Raw genomic sequence first — 18,989 nt, forward strand, 5'->3', positions numbered from 1 at the left:
TACTGATCCCCATGAGAGGGAGACGGGGACTGAGCCAAGAGTCCCACTCAGCGCCCGGCCCTCCACAAGATCCTCCCTCCCTCCACCTCCGCTGCCTCCCTCCCCAGCTCCTCTCTGGACGAGTCCACAGGAGGAGCCTGTTCTCGAGGTGGGACCATGACCATTGTCTCTGGAGAACACCCTCGCTCTGAAATGACCACTCCTCGGCGCGTCGGCCAGACGGGGCTACTTCACGGAGGGGAGAAAGTGCTGGAAGGTGTATTGTTTGCTGAACCAACTGATCAAAACGCCGCTTCTCTACTCAAGAGTAACCCCTCGTGCCCTCTCCGGCTCAACCGTGCACGGGAAGAAGGTGTTAATGAGGGGGAATGGATACATGCATCCATACGCACACACACTTTGCACACAAAACCACTCACACACTTTGCTCCCTCCCTTGTGTAAACGACGGCTCGAGAGGCTCTCTTTGAGCGGACGCTGCAAAAAGAGGAGACTCAAAAGGACCGGGTGAAGGACACTTGAGAAAGAACACCATCATCTAAGAGCACAGCACACAGAGCCCCCGGGTACACACTCCACCAGATGGCTACCGGCTACCAGGCCCACCGTTACCATAGGGACTGCTTTCACCACAGAGTGGACAGTGGATGTGTATCTCTGTGTGTGTGTGTGTGTGTGTGTGGGGAGGGGGGGGGGTTCTTTCATTCATACACCTTCTCAGGAGAACAGTTAATGACACAGAGTGTGTTAGAAGCAGGATGAGTGTAAATGTGTGTGTGTGTGTGTGTGTGTGTGTGTGTGTGTGTGTGTGTGTGTGTGTGTGTGTGTGTGTGTGTGTGTGTGTGTGTGTGTGTGTGTGTGTGTGTGTTGTGTGTGTGTGTGTGTCTAAGAGGTGCTGGTTTAAAGTGGCTCTTGTGTGAAAGAAATTTAAATATGAAGCAGCAAGCAGTCCCCATTTTCTGGGCAAGCACTTCCGAGACGCCCTGCTCTGCTACAGCCCATGATGGCTTCTTTATTCCCCCGGCTCACAGCGCCAGTCTGTCCTCAAGTCTGTGCTCTATGCCACTACTACACACAAAATATACAAGCAAAATGGAAATAAAACTCTGTTTATGTGTGTGTGTGTATGTGTGTATGTGTGTACGTGTGTGTGTGTGTTTGTGTGTGTGTGTGTGTATTTGTGCGTTTGGTGGGGGTCACTTTCCCAAAATATTTACTTCCTGTGTGTGTTGGTGCTAAGCACGAGTGTGGGCCATGTGGGCCTTGGCCTGGCCTCTGCTATTTGTATTTGGATCACGTCTCGCTATTTTGTCTAACGAGTTGAAGCCTCAAACATTCTTAAAAAGTTTTTACTTTCTAAATCAGCATGTTCACGGCAAAAAAATTGTAAATGAGGACACACACACACACACACACAAATGCACGCACGCATACACACACATCCACTTACACAGAAAGGAGGTCATAATTGGCAGTGCAGTACAGCACAGCCAGGAGTTCCTCTTCCCAGTACAGGTCATGAAACTTCTCCGTGATGACACGGCAGAAGGTCTCAAACTGCAGCTCCCTCAGGGAGAAGATGTACTGTCCTTTGAAGAGAAATGGGAGACAATCAGCTGCTTATTTCCACCAAGAGTCACACACAAGCCATTTAAAACTATTTCAAGTCCCTCCCTTGCCTGTAATCTCAATTACCCAAAATCAAATTACGAGAACTATTATCACACCACGCAAACGCGTCACTAACTCCAATTCCTTGTGGAGAAATAGAAGCAAATCAGGAATTCCTCCTGACCGTACGAGTTTTGCTGCATGGTGTGGTCACATACCCATGGCCAGGTCGTGAATTCCATTCTCCATGTAGCCGTCGTAGGCAAACTGTTCCCTGAGCAGGCCGATGATGTGCAGCAGAGCCGGACAGTGCGATTGGCCGGAGGGGGGTAGTAGGGGAGGGTCCGGCGGCAGCTTGTGGCGGCTCGGAGCAGTTCTCACCTGCGGTCGTCCTGTAGGAGCGCGTGTGTCGAGGGTAGCCGAGCAGCCAGGTGAGGATTCGGCCTGAAGATGACATGCGGCTGCACCAGTACATTCAGCCGCACTTTTCAAAGAGCAATTTATAATGTCTGACATGAGTGGATCGGATATGTGACTCTGACCTGACCCTACGGTCAAGGGCAGAGCGGAAAGGTCCAGTCCTGTGAAAGGCTGTGCCGTGGTTATCTGCACGGGCACCAGGGTGACCCTCCCTGTCTGGGGGTCCTGATGCAGGAGGAAGTTGTTGAAAACAGGCAGGCAATTATCAGATGGAGCAGGATTGGCCGAATGGTGGACCGGAGGGGTAGAATTGACAAGAGTCTGGCTACTTGAGGAGGAGGAGGAGGAGGAGGAGTGGTCATCTTGCGTAAGCCCGCCCACCACTTTGGAAGTCCCAGCCCTGCTGGCCTCCGTCAGGTCCGAGCCTGGATCAGGGAGAGGTGAGCCTGAGGCGGGTGGGCGGGTCGTTGTCACCTCCGGGGTCCCCGAGGATGAGCTGTCACTTCTCGTCACAACTCCATTTGTAGTCCTGCAAAAAGAGGAGACATATCTACAGTAGCCTGGAATGCCTCCAATGCCAGCAGACAGACACAAAGAAAGGAATAAGAAAAAGAGCGAGAGAGAGAGAAAGAGAGAGAGAGAGAAATAGCAATACTCAACAATACTCAGAAACAGTTAGAGAAGGAGAGAGAAAGGAAGTGAGTAAGAAGGACTGAGAGAGAGAGAGAGTTTGAGGGAGAGAAAGAGAGAGAGAGTTTGAGGGAGAGAGGGAGAGAGAGAGAGAGAGAAAGAGAGAGAGAGCGTACGCTTACATCTCAGCGCCAGCCTCGGCCCTGGGTGGCTCCGCGTCCGTGCCCTCATTCCGTTCCAGGACGATGGGGATGAAGTGCGTGGCAGGAGAGGTGAAGGCCTCGGGCAGATGCGTCGCCGTGGTGAATGGGTAACTGTGGGGAATGGGGCCCAGGACTGGAGCCAGGAGGCCTTTGCTGGCTATGGGCTTAAAGGCTGCAGAGAGGCAAAAGGCCCGAAGGCCACCACATTTACCACATTATCACCACACGAAAACATCTCATGCTTATCACACAGGCTCACACCATGACGTACTTCGAAAAGAGGCACAAGTTCTGTTAGGGAAACAACCCAGCTATAAATGCGACAGGGCACAGGAGCAAGATCTGATAAGAGAGTTAGTGCAGTAGTAGCCAGCACCAAAGCCCACCGGAAATGTTAAGAAAGACAGCTGGTAAGAGGCTTTTTTTCATAGGAAGACAGGAAGAAGTGCACGCTTTAGTGGGTGTGAAGATGTAAACAGTACAGATCAGAGGTAGAGGGAGAATATGGCAACACTGCTTTTATTTCTTCTCTGGCTGACTGCAACAGCAGTTTACGGTGGTAATGTGTGTGTGTGTGTGTGTGTGGTGTGTGACAGAAGAAGAGTGCAGTGTTGCACTATCCTCTCCCCTTCTCTTGAGGAGGCAGGAGGCTAGAAGGGGAGCAAAGGGACACTCAACACACCCGCTGTGACCTGTGCCTGTGAACGTGTGCCGTCCACATCGCTGTGTGCCTCTCCAGCTCTGCCACTAGGTGACTTCAATAACAAACACGGTTCACCATTAACGCCATTCACATCACACATGTGTTATGTCTGACAGCAGCTGTTGTCATTTCACACCAATGAGATATCAATATCAAGTGTTTGAAATGAATCTTCAAATTCACCACAGAGTTAAAAAAAGTTACACATCCAGCAAGGAAGTCTTTAATAAGAGCCTCCATCACTTCTCTCCTCCATAACTACTGGTTTATGACTAACATTCAGGTCTTACATGAACATTAACACAGACATGAGGTAGCGTCCTTAAAGCAACACTAAAGCACTTTTCCTCTGTCGCACGCACACTATTTGTTTATCCAGCAAATAATGAATAATGTCCACAAACAAGGTAGAGTATGTTGCATGATTTTGTGAGAGTATGATGTATTGCGACATCGAAGCAAGTCAAACTTTCTTATGTTTCTTATGTGTCATTTCATCGAACTACAGGTACGCTTCCCGATCGGGTAAAGTTACATAGTGCGGTTATAGCCGATAGAGGGCCGCGAAGTGAATTCACCCTGTTACGAGTTGATGAACCGCCGAAATGATTTTGGAAACATTATTTTAAGGTACGAAAAAACTCTTTAGTGTTGCTTTAAGGATTTTGTAAAACGGATGTCTATGTGATCGTGCTGTATGGAGACTGAGACAGTTCGTAACATCGTGTGCAGTGTGAGCAAGGAGACTCCTACTTTGTGGACTCTGTTGATGAGCTGGGTCCACACAGCCTCCGCAGCAGTGCCTTGGCGAGACAGGTAGTCACGGCAGCTCTGTAACAGGAGTCAACACAAACGCACGGACAGCCATTACTCACATGGACGCCTAAATGAGGCTATTAGGCATAATACACAGGCTTCTCTACTTCGCCTCAATAATGCATCGGGATACCATTATGACTGACATTATGGACAAGCAACGGTGTGTGCTTTTAAAACAGTAAGACAAAATCTCATATATACAGTAATTTACAGTAAAATGCATTGTAGGCCTACACTGCATAAAATAAAACCATGGAAAAGGAAGCAAAATCCAGCATGATGTTACATCATGTTATTTGGTATTATTTCCAAATAAAACCTGGTGCTCTGAAGCCTGCTAAATTAAAGCAATGCAAAATATCCTAATGGACTGTAATTGCATGTGTGCATGTAACGTATCATTGTGGATCATTTACCTTCTTTGCCATAACAATAGTAGGCCTCTCGAGGGGGGTCCTCTTTGCCATCTCCAGGAGGAGCCTCTTCAGTTTTCTGGGCATGGCCAGCTTTTGATGAGGGGACAAATTGAACTTGGCTGTGGCCCAGAGGATGGCAGCCACCCCGTACACACAGGCCTGAAACACAATCATGAGCTGTGACTGATCCTATGGGACTCACAGTGGAGCCTAGCCAAGTGTATGTGTGCCAGGTAGTAGCATTACTACCTATTAGCTATCGACATATCCTTAAATGCTCTGTGTTTGTGCGGTTCCACAATTCTAATGCGGAGCACTCGTTCAAATGTATCTCATTACTGGTTATCGTGGATCTAATGCGTTTTAATACAGTGTCAAAACAATTGATGCTTTTCTTTGAAATGTTAAATAACTACTTCATCTGGCAACTTTAAAGCCAAGTCTCTTCTAAAATGATGCAGGGAGTTCAAGTTCAAACAAACCTTTTCTGTCACAATGCCATGCTCCAAATATTCGGGTGCCAAATAAAAGGCATCACATGATCCTGCAGAAGACACATTGCCTTATGAAGCTGGTATCACCTCATTACTTTATCACTTGCAAAATGTGCCTACTGCCTACTTTCTTTCAGCAGCATATTTAATGAATACACACACAAAACAGCTTTGTGAATATCAGTGTGTGTGTGTGTGTGTGTGTGTGTGTGTATCTGTGTGTCTGTTTGTCTGTATCTCTCACTGTGTGTGTGTGTGTGTGTGTGTGTGTGTGTGTGTGTGTGTGTGTGTGTGTGTGTGTGTGTGTGTGTGTGTGAGTGTGTGACTCTAGGCAGTTAGACATGTGGTCAAACAGTCTGGAGAGTCTATTGGAGCAGTACCTGTGGTTTTAGGCTTCAGAAATAGAATGTCACCCTCACAGCCCACATACACAGTATCCAGGCACAAATAAGCTGAAAAAAAGGGCAATTCTCAGGACAAACAAATCCATTACTCTCACACACATTAATCCCACTTAAAAACTCATTGGATAGAGAGATACAGAATAGGTCTTGTCTTGCTTTAAGAAACTGGACATGAAAAAACGGCCTCCAGGCTGTGCTTGTGTGAGAGACCACGGGAGTGATCATTTACTCTCCACAATAGAGTGCATCTTGAGCACGCTTGTGAGCGCGGAGTGCACAAAAGCCAACCTGGGAAGTCGATGTAGGTCTGGAGAGTGGCCAGACAGGTGTAGCAGAGCGCCCACAGCTCCTTCACCGACAGCGGGCGAGCGCAGCGCGAGAGCAGCTCCCTCAGGGAGATCCACTGGAGCACAGACGAGACAAGATACGTGTGTTACAAAGGGGACCTACAGTACTGCAGCAAAAATGAGCCACGCTAAAGACTTCTCATTAAGTTTCCACAGCACTGAGATTCAGAACAAAATAAAAGTTTTAAAGAGCATGGTACCAGCAGACAATAAATAACATTTGGTAAAAAGCCAAAGTTGCATATCAAGGTGTATACTGCAAGGTGATTGCTTAAGATTACTGCAATTGGATTAAAGGAGGATTTTTGCTTTTCACTTTAGTGACACCTACTGGAAGAAAACAAATACATTACAGAAACACATACAGTATGTGAAATGTAAAATACATAAAATACATAAAATACATGAAAGAACATTACCCCGTCTGTTACTACTATCATGAAATATTGGACACAGAAATCAGAAAATAGGGTAATATGCCCTGACAAAAACCGAGCAGAATCCAATCACCTCATCCTGAGATTCCTCGTTGAGGCACAGCATGCTTTTAGTCATGTGATTATTGAGGCTGTACATGTGGTTGTCCCTAATGGTCTCCGCACTCGACCAGGAGGGAGACGTCTGGTCATCTACGGCCTCGTTCTCAGACCAATCAGCTACTCCGCTTCCGTTGCCGTCGGCGGTCGCGTGAGCACCAGCGGTCAACACCTCCGTCCCTGAGGCCTCCTCGGGCGGCGGGGCAGACGAGGACCCTCTCCGGAGCACCTGGCTCCAGACGAGAGGCCGGCCGGCGCTGGGTTCGTCCGCCCCGATCTCCGTCAGGTCATCCACGTGGTAGCTGATGTCCGGGTGCGGGGGCGGGGACAGCATCGGCGGGGGGTCGTGCGAGTCCGGCACGGACCACGAACGGTGGAGGACGGCCCACGGCGGCCTCCTTCTCGCCGGCGCCCGGCAGTGCACGGGCGAGCTGTTCTGGGACCTGCTGTCGCCCGGAGTCTGGAACGCCTCCTGCGTGCCCTCAGGAACCCCGGGTTCTCTACCCATCAGGCCGTTCTCACAGCTCTCCTTCTCCGCAGGCCTCCAGGGAGAGGGCCGGGGGCAGTGGCACTGCTGTGGGGGCTGCTCGTCATCCTCCTCCTCCTCCTCCTCCTGGCTGTTGTCTGCACAGCTTCCCGCGGCACCCCAGTCGCTGATGTGGTTCTCCCCCAAACCGCTGCACCCGTCAGCTGAGGACTGTTCTGAGAACAGTTGGCAGGCTTTCACCTGCCTCCAGTGGCTCTCCCAAGATGTCTCCCATTTATCTGTGAAATCCAAACAGACACACGAAACCACATGATCGAAGTGGAGGGAGACTCTAATCCAGCAACCATACAGCAACAACATATTTCATTTACATAATGCTTTTTAAGGCCCCTAGAGTTGCTTACAGTGAAGGGGGAAACCTCACAAACCACCACCAATCTGTAGCACCCACCATGACTAAACATATCTAGCATACTTGGCAACAGCATAATATCAAGAGAGAAAATCCTGGGTGGAGATGAATTGCACAGTAAACTGCACCAACGCAAATCACCTTTCAGAAAGACTTGTTTGTGGTTCAATCATCAGAATTTGCATCGAAGTATGGAAAAATAGCTTGTTTGTTTTGTAAGGCATATTATATGTATTTAAATGTTGTTGCATAATGGTATTTACATAATCACATGTTTGAAATGTTAGGCCTAATTCACAGTGGGCCACAGTGTGCGTCAGTTTTCATTAAAAGCTTATCTGAGTCATCTGCTCTTATGTTCTTTACTGACTGCATAAATCTGAGGGGACTGAGTGCAGTCAAACCTTGAAGCGTGGAGACTGATTCAATGGACAGGACTCTTCTTCCGATGGAAGACAGCTTGCGACAGATGGTCAGCGATGAGCTGGATGTGAGTCTGAGCTCTCCTAAAGACAGAATGTCCTGCGCGCACACACACACACACACACACACACACACACACACACACACAGAGACACACAGTTCCTCTATATCCTCTGTAAAGCATCCAACCAAGAGTTATTTGCTTGTTATCTTATGATAAAAGGTTTCACTTACGATCCACAAAAAAAAAAATAACTCTAGAGGTTTATGTAACAGTTTATAAAGTCTCTGCTCCCTCTAAAGGTTTGCCGAACACTTTATAAAGTCATTGTTGCTCACTGCACACACTTAGTGGGGCTACCTCATATGACATTACATTCAGGGCTATAAAGTGTGGCTGTGGCCAACCAAATGGAAAGTTTCTTGTCACATCTTACAAACAAGAATCACTGGGTCTACACTGAGGTCTACACACAATCTGATGCAGTTATAGAACTGATTTTTTTAAAGTTCATTTATTTTTTTAAGTTAGATTTATTTGAAAGTTCCAGTTCCTGCTGAAAGTACTTCAAGCAATGGGCATTCATACTGTATGTCTATACCTACAGTATGTAGCTTTATGTAGAAGCTAAAGTTACAAAACACCACAACACTGGCTTTAAGTGCATGTAGCCATTCAGCGTCCACCACAGCTCCCTCTCCAGCACATGGTGACCCTGTACCTGAGGCCGAGGCCTGTCCTCCGGCTTCTCCTGCTGCATCTGCTCCAGCAGCCTCTTGACCTCCGCCCCCAGCTCCGCCTTCAGCTCGGGCTCGATGACAAAGTCCAGCGCCGCGCACAGGGTGCAGCCCAGCGAGTACACGTGACCCTGCGGAGAGAGAGAGAGAGAGAGAGATAGGGTGCCTCTCATTTGGTCTTTTATACACCCTCCCTTCCTTCCTCGATCCTCGTCCTCACTGATCTAGATAAAGAATGATGGGGCGGCAACTATGGGATATATCTATCCAGTGTTAGTTATAGATCAGTGGGAACGCCCCTTGAGGACCAAGCATCGAGGATCGAGGAGAGAGTTTGAAAGCCACCCAGAGAGAGAGAGCTCAGAGAGACACCCATCCGGCCTCGTACTACAGATGGCGGCGGCACACACCGTCTCATTGCACACACACCGTCTCCTCGCACACACACAGAGAGAACCACCAAGGCTACAGACATGTGCTGGGGCCCAGAGAGGCGATAATGATCACAGCTATGAGTCATGCCTCTGCTTTTCTGGAAAGGCATGGAAATAAAAGCCGAGCATTTGATAACCGTGTTAAATGAGTCAGCCAACACTGCCAACAGGAACACATTTGTACAACAGTAGTACAGAGATGCTGATGAGGAATCTGGTGAGGATCTTGGAAGTGTGTCACCACTGACAAATGTCCTGCTATGCTGAACGCGTAGGCTATACCAACATTTGTTTAAAATGGAGAAGCTAGGTAACATAAAATCATGGTTTTGAATGCCTCACATATCAAATTGTGATATTGCGAGATATTGAAAATGCAGTAAATTAAAAAAAGTATTATTGATTGCATAAAGTACCAAATATAAGAATAATCTTAGAAAATCTAAATGAAAGGACAGACAAAATCATCTAAAACAAGACTCTTATCTCTCAAAATAGTAAGTCAATATGATTGTATCAATACAATATATGACCACAAATGCAAACAAACTAGACTGAAGACATGCGTGGAGCAATGCACAGTAGGTCTAGTAATTCCTCCTTCTATAACAGCGTGATAAATCAATGCAGGGTCACCACACACTACAAAGCGCATGCTAGCATGAATTGATCTGGGTATCCCTGCACAGTCCACCGTATCAGCTTTAGCATTCGGTAGGTGCCTATGACAAGTGACACACTTATGCAGAGCTCCACACAGGCCGGCAGGGGCCAGTCTTATCAGCTGCGCTGTGTGAGCAATGCAGAGCCCTGGGGGGGGGGGGGGGGGGGGGGTGATGGGAGTCAATGCAAACGCCTCTGCAGGCGTCGATTTGGACAGGAGTCATGTTCAGAGGGGACGGAGGCCCCGTGCATAATGGCTTATTTGGAGAGCGGCGACACACACATTACGCTCGGAATTGAACAGCTGATAAATGCAGCCGAGCAGGAAATCGATTCACCGGGCCGAGCTGCCCTCGGCGCAGATTGTGAGGGGCAAGAGAGAGAAGAAAAGAGAGAGAGAAGGGGAGCTAGAGAGAGAGAGAGAGAGAGAGAGAGAGAGAGCGAGAGAGAGAGAGAGAGATGGTCTAAGTGCAATGAGTGTATGTGATCAGGTGTGGCTGAATAATGGGTTTCTTAACCACTGTTTCCCCTTAACACAGTCTGTTGACTGCTCTGTCAATTTATGTTGTTGTGTATTTACCATTTGTGTTCAATCATGTGGAGATTCTAACCTCAGAAAAGCAGAATTTTATTGATAAAGACTTATGCTATATATTATGCTTATATGCATATGAAAAAGTCTACATCAGTTTTGGCCATCTAATAAGCTGGTATCTATTTGCACACTTAGGAAGGGGTATTATTTGTAATGACTAATATACTATTATATACTAAATATACTACAGTCACTGTGATAAAAATGAATAGTGGGAATACTATTCATATCGTCTAGATATACACGAGAAATAGTCGTTGCTTAAAAGAGAATGAATTATGAACATCAAATGAACACTCACCTCAAATGTACTCCCAGTTCTATCAAACTCTGGAGGTACAAACGAGCCTTCTGGATCGTCTGAAAGAAAAGGCCAGAGACCAGGTGATGAGAGATTTTGCTCACTGTGCTTCAATAGATATGTAACTAAAGGCAGACATGCTAGACACTATACAAACTCAGCCGCTGACACATACAACTAAACAAGGCAATAACTGTGAGAATCCACAGTGAGCACCATGGACTTATTTGGTGCAGCTCCTTTCTTAAATAGGGCACTGTTTTCTCCAGACGCAGTGAATACACACGCGAGCGACTTCTAGAAGGTTCTAGGGCTGTTTGAAACTGGGTCAGGCTTGTCTTGGGCCTGTCTTTCTCGGTAGAACTTATTACCCATTCCCAGGTGTGAGGCTGAGAAACTCCTCAAGGTTATTACATCCAAACGGGAAGGAGGAGGAGAAGGGAGGAAGAGGAGGAGGAGGAGGAGGAGGAGAGGGGTTGGGGGGTAGCAGGGCCTGCCCCGTAAGGAGGTGAGCACAGGGGAAGAGTCAGAGGATGATGCAGGAACTGGGAAATATGCATGAGAAGCAGGGAAAGCACAGCATCTCACACTGAGCCACTTAGAGTTACACACTTCCTACTGTTCACACCAAACCGGCGTTATCAAGCAATAGACCACTGCTGCTGAACAAAGAGGGTCCTGCTGTTTCTCATTTTACAAAAATGTACTGTGTTATGAGTACTTCACTTTTCATCAGGGAATTTTCTGCTGAAAAAAAAACACACCTATTAAAAAATAAAAACCAGACTGTGTCATCTATCGTCCCGATGTACTACAACAGCGCAGCTTTAGCACTTATTCATCATTCATCTTGATCTTTACCAGAACAGCAGCACTCTGTTAAAGCTGTGGGCTGGATCTCAGTAAATATTTAATGGAATGAACAACACATCTGTGATGAAAGTACCCGGTACTTGTGTTTGCGGAAGGCCAGTGGAGCCGAGAAGGGCAGCTGAACTGTTCTGCCTGCCCGTGGGGAGGAGTGTGGGTAGGCTCACTTTAAGCATGATGCTGGGTCACTGATACTATCATTCAGCAAGGCATTGCTCTGTGAGTGTGATACAATTATAGAAATATTTCAAAGAGATTAGCAATGGCTACAAAAGCAAGTACTGTATATTTATGTGTCTAGGTGATAGAAAATATAGCAATAGTAACTGTTTCATTTAAAATGTTGGGTACAAACTTGAGAGGAAAGAAAACAATGGCTCTAAATTATAATAAAAATAGGTTAGCCATAGATCTTTGTCTTACAACGTTCATGAAGAGTTTTGAAACAGCTCGTCTGCATGTGCTGTACTAAGTAATGAAATCCGCTTAGCCGCTGGTAAGAATGGAAGAGCTCATTGTGTGCAGCAGATACTCTTGCTAAGCAGAGAGCTCCGTCTGAACAGGGGACCACCGCACCTCCCATCTCAGTCTGAACAAGAGGGAAATCAGTCTGCCCGAACAGCACTCTGAGAAATCTAATTCTGTTTGAAGTCTTACGTAATCCCCACTTCTCCCCCCCCCCCCCCCCCCACGACTGGAGTTTTTGGGCAGCACTAAAAACTTTGCTGAGTCATGACTAGAGGCTGAGCACAGCACAGCATAGCACACATTGGCACCAGCCAGGCTCAGCGATGGGCGAAGGCGAAAAGAATGGGGATGTAGGCTGGAGCGGCTTGCCTTTCGACTCCTGATCGACCAATCAGGGGACCGAGCGCTGACTCACCGCTGAGCTGCTCCATGAAGCACACGTTGCCGTGGGCGTTGAAGGCCAGTGTGTCGGGCGTGATGCAGAGGGTGTGGAAGAGCGGCGACAGAGCGATGCCCTGGAGCGAGCACACACACTCCACACACACGGCCAGCACCTCCTCCTCTGACAGACAGCTGTCTCGCAGCGACAGGATGTCCGCCAAGGACACATTCTCCTAGGAAAGGCACACGCACACACATACAGTTTACAGCATGATGCACTCTTTTACACATGTTTAGCCATTACTGAGTTGTTGAGTTAAACTATGTCTCTGTCTTCTGTATGTGAGATCTTTTATTTCTGTATATTTGTTGTCTAAGCTGTCAATAGCTGTTGTCTACATTTTGTCTGGTTGCTAAGACAATGAAATTTCCCTCTGAGGATTATAAAAGTCTCTCTCTCTCTCTCTCTCTCTCTCTCTCTCTCTCTCTATATATATATACATATCCTTCTAGTAGTGCCATCAGTATGCATGTACACACACACACACACACACACACACACAAATACACTCTGTAAGACAATCTCACACACACACACACACACACACACACACTGCACATGACCATACCTGTATGCTAAATGTACACCACCACCATGTGCCCTGACATAAATAATCCCCTGACCACCGTGTCTAAGTGTACAGTCGTGCAAAACAGTATTACTGAATTACTAAAAGCCATCCAAAACCCTTTCTCTGGAGACTGACAAGCCATCATTACATAGCAACGTATGACCCCGTCTCACTGAACTAAGTGAGATCTCTCGCTGTCAGTGGACACAATAGTTGGCCTTCAGTGTAATTTAGCTTCTTACCACAGCTCCAATGACATTTGAAGCCTCTTAGCATCATAGTGTCTCTTTTGTTATAAGCTCATCACATTAGAATTCCATTACATGTGTTTTACCACCAACAAGTACAATGTCTCATTCATTTGAATGAAAGGCCATGAGCAGTCTGTGTCCTATACAGTTCAACCATCTGTGGTCTGCTTCACCAATTGGACTTTGTTGTGATTTGTTTGGTGTTTCAGATCTGTAAGCAATAAGTAAGCCATGATAGAGGCAGATGGCTTACCACCACTCAATCGACATTGAGTTCTGACTTTACATAACTATTATTTATAAAATATTGCTAGAAACCCGAGGCCATGATATCTTATTTTAGACAAACACTAAAGAACAATGTGGCACAAATTTGTCTCTTCATCTCCACACTTACATTTCCAGTGAGCGCTCTTTATTTCTTGGAATTCTCAGACAAAATTACACAAGAGAGCTCGAAGACGACTAACAGACGTCCTTTGTGCCACTTTGGTGCCATCACAATCTCTGCACTTGGAGAGGAGCTCATAGGGAACAGCCAAGTACAGTGTTCTGCCAGGGAAAAGGAGGCCAACGGCATAGAGCATATTTTACATGGGTACCATTATGCTGAGGTCTGTGAAACACTAATAAGAACTAGACAACAAATGTTGATGGTCAAACATTCTGGGATAGACGGATACAGAAGGTGGTTGTAGATGCCCAAACTAGCGCATATAGGGCAAAGAAGAACGACTCTTGACGCAGCAGCGCAATTCCATAAATAGACGGATTCCCTTGAGAACAGAGCAGAGAAGCCCAGTCGCTCTCTTCCACGGCTAACTTAAACATGTCGGCCTACATAGCTCCCCACTCCTCACTCCCTTGGCTGTCACGGTCCAAGTTCACCGTTAAATATCACTGACAAGGAAAGAGAACCGGTGGGTGACAGAGTGGGCGAGTGAAAAGGAGAGTGTGGGAGAGAGGCGCTGAATGAGAACAGTGAGTGGATCAGTGTGAATGAGAAGGGTGACTTTTGCCACTGGTAGTCCATCAGCCCATCAAAAAGGCTGCCCCTAAGCCCTAAGACTTAACATATAACAGCATGGAGATTGGTGCTAAAAAGTAGGCTATCCCTAGAAGTTTTCGTTATTGTAGCAAAGGCTAGAAGGCTGATGGTGGTGGTGATTGGGGAAGGCAGTGCAATGTTTCCTTGTTGCCCGGGTATTTTATGTCCATATTACGCACACATACGCGTAAAAAGATATGACAACAATTTCATGACTTCAACATTGATCTTAAATGATGGTAAATTCAGTTGTTCATCTTAAGTTTAAAAGGGTGACAGTATCTGGACCCACGTCAGTTTACAATATATAGATAAATCTGCTCTAAGAAAATATCTCAATTAGACTAGTCTAGAACAAATTTTAACTTGTGGGTTACTATAATATTACGCAACATTCAGGCGAAGAAGTTGCATGCAGTGGTGATGACACGTGTGAAAACACATTTTTCTGATCTTATGAATCTGAAGTCACTAGCAGTTCCTTTTCATTCTCGACAGACCTTGCCCCAGATCACAGTATAATGGACTAAATATAGGCTATTAAACACAGTTGCAGTATATCCTCCACGATGTCACGAAATGGTCTTACCTCGTCTTCTAAGAGGGGAGGCAAATGCTCTGATTCATAATATTCTTCCTCGTCATCTTCTTCTTCCTCGCCGTAAGCAACCACAGCAGTTACAAACGTCCCCATTTCAACTGGAGTGCCACAACGCGACGCAGTTTTGCAAGCCTTTCAAAACTGTTGTGTTGCAGTGTCATAGTTGGCACTGCGCGGAACAGTGGATTACTAACAACCTTATCTATCAGTCTTGTTTCCCCTCGCAACACTACACCGACTGTGGGGAGACAAACTTCCATGCTCAAACATTTGCGCCGAGGGAACGATACTTGAGAACGTTCCTTGTCCGGTCGATAGAATGTCGTGGCATTCTTTAGCAGACGGTAGATTTGGATGAAAATTCTCAAGTGTGTAGTACATGAAAAAAAACGTGAAAAGATTTCTGATTTGTTGTCAATAAATGAAGGCGATGGGGCACTTTGACAACTATGCTGTCATGGCAACCACCGCCGCACCCCCACAGAAACACGAACAGTGTTGTTCAACTGCTGCTCCACACCGCTTCTACCAACTCCGACCTACTGTCTTTCCACAGCCACAGAAACACACTTTCTACGCTCCGACTACTCCTTCTGTGAGGATTTGCAAGGCTGTTGAGTATAATTGTCATACAAAACCATCACTGCAGACTAATATAACACACTGTGGGCTTATGTGCCAGTTAGAATTTACTATGCACTTTTACAGCATGGACATTTGACAAAATAGCGCCGGCCTCTGGTGAGTCAGAGACGCTTCTTAAAACTTGTAGGCTAGCCTACGGTTGCAATTCAGGATTAGTGGGGGAGTAAGTGAATATAGTATCAAAGGTAGGGTACACACTGTATTGTACTTTAGTTAATATTTCCTCCCAGTTAGCCTAATATGATAGAACACATCAACAGTCCACTCAGCGAGAGCGCGTGGGAGAATTAAAAGGCATTTAATTTGGCTCCCGCTGCTGTACCGAATGAATGTTGCAGCCGGTGGCGCCACCTCCTCCACACTTACTTAGCCGTCGCTGCAGACTCACTGGAGAGAGCCATAAGAGAAAGCCTAACCCACATAATGACTTTACTTTTTCTCCCCGCCATGGCAATTACTTTTACATTTGACATTCGACCCTGTAAGTATACTATAGTCACCTGAGTAAATAAAACAACTCCGTACGTTTAATGAACCATTCAAAGAAGACATGCATGGTTGTATTAGGGTAGGCAATGTATACTAATTATATAAAATGTTGATTTTTAATTCCTTTAGTCATCTGGATTTGGTGAATGATTGCGTGCCATGCCATGTATGTCTTATTTATGATTGGCTTCAGCTGTAGGATTGGCTTTGGGCTGCCTGCCATTTGGAACCAGTTCCAACCCAAACTAGAAATGTGGGAGTGGACAATTAATTACCAGGTTGGTCAAGTAGACTCTATACATACATGTAGTTCATTGATCCTGTTGACAATACTGTACCTCTGTCTTTGGTCTGTGACACAGAAAGGCATGGGCCATATGGCTTATCATAAAACATTGTGTATTTATAGCATCTTGTGACAACTTGCAGTAAAATCCAGCGGGGGTGTGAAGGCTTGGCTATACATACAGTGGAGGGTGGGTACTATAGAGCAACACCTTTGAAGGTTAGATAAACACACTTAACATAATCTACCACTATCAGTGTTCTGTTAGCCCCAGCATTCTGATGGTCAGGACTTCGACATTGCCGTTCTAGTCACCTTATACAAATGTGTCACAATCTGACAATCTCACAATTTTCACCTCCCTGTCTAAAATTACCATGGTTGGACATTCCGTCTTGTACAGTAGCTGCTACTCATCCATATCATAGCATTCATCACCTCCTTTCTGTCCTATCACACACCAGCATCAGCATTGGTCAGGGCTGAACTACTGGTTTCTAAAGAACACTTCACAGTATAATTTATTAGATATAAGGTGCCTTTACACATGGCCTTTATGCCTAAATGGCTTTCCTGAATTCATTACCCCCAGATGAGTAACACTTTGAGGCCTTGGGCAGATGGTAGGTCGCAGGGTGTGGCATGATGCATTTGTTGGCAGTGGCCTCTGACTGTTAAAAAGATACCCAGGAGAGTCTGGCAGGACTAAGGGAAAGCCTTTCACTGAGAGAGATGCCTATTCCATTACTCAGCGTTTGGGCTTTGGAGATTCCAGAATATGATTAAATCCGAGACAGATAAAGTATTAGATTGATGAAGCAGGAGACAACTGACAGGAAGCATGAGCAAGATAAGAAGATGTCAAAAATGTCCCACCAAATCAAGAATGGAAAAGTTGAATGAATCCTAAATTCTATCTATCTATCTACAGTATCTATCTATCTATCTATCTATCTATCTATCTATCTGTAAGACTGGGAATGAGGGGTTTTGTACACAGACATCGCCATCCTACATTTTCTCTCAGGTTAAACGAAATATTTATCCATCTATCTGTATATCTATCTATAGTATCTATCTATCTATCTATCTATCTATCTATTTATCTATCTATCTATCTATCTTTAATGGAGATTTTGGTACACAGCCAACAGGTTATTGATATCCTACATTTCTCTCAGGAGAGAGTCTGCCTGTCTGTCTGTCTGCCTGTCTGTTTATAAGGCTAGACATGGGAATGTTTGTACACAGCCGTTAAGTGATACTGTAGATATCCTAAATGTCCGTCGGGATAAATATCCATCTATCTCAATAATGGCATGATTGCATATAAACTGAAACGCATATTCAATATACAAACATGCCTTTACTGTCCAAGCCAATCACTCGAAGCAACCAAAAATAGTGAAGTTGAGCTGAAATTAAAGAGCAAAAATATGATTCTCTAACCATCTGGATATGCATGGTCATGCAATTCTATCACTAATGCACTGATATTAGGTTTACCGGCTGAAAAACGTGTTGACATTGGTATCAATGACATAGCCTAGCAACCATATGATTGAGCTGCTGAAATGTACACAACCCCCTGCAGCTTCGAAGCATGCATGGTTACACTACCGTAAAGCAATAACATAGACAAACACACACACGTACGCGCACACACACACACACACACACACACACACACACACACACACACACACACACACAGACAGACACACACGCACATACAGTACATACACAGAAAAAAAACACACACACATGCGCACACACACACACACACACACACACACACACACACACACACACACACACACACACACACACACACACTCACACACACACACACACACACACACACACACACACACACACACACACACACACACACACACACACACACACACACACACACACACACACACACACACACATACACACATCAATACACTGAGTCATTTGGACAGCGTTGTCCCTGCTGTGGCCAGGCACTACCATGTCTTCTTGATGGTGACGGTGGCTAAAGCGCGCCCAGCATGGGGGGGGGGGGGGGGGGGGGGGGGGGTCAAACAGCCGGCCGAGTCACCACGATCCCTCGGGGGGGAAACAGTGACAGCCAGCTGCTGTGCATGACTCCACGCCTCGCCGGTGACACTAGTCCGCTTACAGCTGGGGCGGCGAGGTCACCGCTTTAACAGTGGCATAAACAAGCTCCCAGACTCCCCCGAGGGCACAGCCTCGCTGCCTGAGAGGAAGCAGCTTTTTAAGTGCGCTGACAAACCGTTAGACGAGATGTTTTTGCTTCCTCACATTCTGGAGACAAGCTGTTAGAGGGATGTGATGCAAGGCCTTACGGGATTTTGTTTTGAGAGATTTCCTTGTAAAGTGTGAATTTGAAGACTGTGTAGTGGTTTTATGTAAGGGCTTGGAGCAAACTGAAGTGAGATCTATTTGATAATTACAGTAGTTGGAAATGTGTATCTCTGGGATACATTGATGACTTGCGGCAGGGTAACAGATTAGAGAGAGTATCGTTGATTGGCCCTACATGGAATTGATAAATAGCGTTGCCCATTGTACTTCCACTCCAGTAGATGGCAGTGAAGTGCTGTTCTGAGTTTCATATAGGTGTGATTTTCAGCCCCAGGATATTTGAGGTACTTTAAAGTTCTTATGTGA

At 46.1% G+C, this 18,989-nt stretch overlaps 1 protein-coding gene across 1 annotated transcript in view; it reads right to left on the reverse strand.

Annotated features, from left to right (window-relative positions):
• LOC134063589 (kinase non-catalytic C-lobe domain-containing protein 1) overlaps positions 1-14,983 on the reverse strand; it is a 30,109-nt gene extending 15,126 nt beyond the window's left edge. Inside the window, exons 1-16 of the mRNA XM_062519183.1 lie at positions 14,876-14,983; positions 12,390-12,588; positions 10,637-10,695; positions 8,628-8,774; positions 7,887-8,004; positions 6,558-7,348; positions 5,989-6,103; positions 5,677-5,748; positions 5,285-5,346; positions 4,803-4,961; positions 4,321-4,398; positions 3,547-3,619; positions 2,844-3,036; positions 2,154-2,560; positions 1,830-2,003; positions 1,451-1,589 (exon numbers count right to left, since the gene is read on the reverse strand). Of these exons, the coding sequence (XP_062375167.1) occupies positions 1,451-1,589; positions 1,830-2,003; positions 2,154-2,560; positions 2,844-3,036; positions 3,547-3,619; positions 4,321-4,398; positions 4,803-4,961; positions 5,285-5,346; positions 5,677-5,748; positions 5,989-6,103; positions 6,558-7,348; positions 7,887-8,004; positions 8,628-8,774; positions 10,637-10,695; positions 12,390-12,588; positions 14,876-14,980 (2,891 nt within the window). The 5' untranslated portion in view covers positions 14,981-14,983. The remainder of the gene's footprint in view (positions 1-1,450; positions 1,590-1,829; positions 2,004-2,153; positions 2,561-2,843; positions 3,037-3,546; positions 3,620-4,320; positions 4,399-4,802; positions 4,962-5,284; positions 5,347-5,676; positions 5,749-5,988; positions 6,104-6,557; positions 7,349-7,886; positions 8,005-8,627; positions 8,775-10,636; positions 10,696-12,389; positions 12,589-14,875) is intronic.
• Between the last annotated feature and the right edge of the window lie 4,006 nt (positions 14,984-18,989).

This window comes from Sardina pilchardus, chromosome 18, assembly GCF_963854185.1.
Source record: "Sardina pilchardus chromosome 18, fSarPil1.1, whole genome shotgun sequence".
NCBI classification, from domain to species: Eukaryota; Metazoa; Chordata; class Actinopteri; order Clupeiformes; family Clupeidae; genus Sardina; species Sardina pilchardus.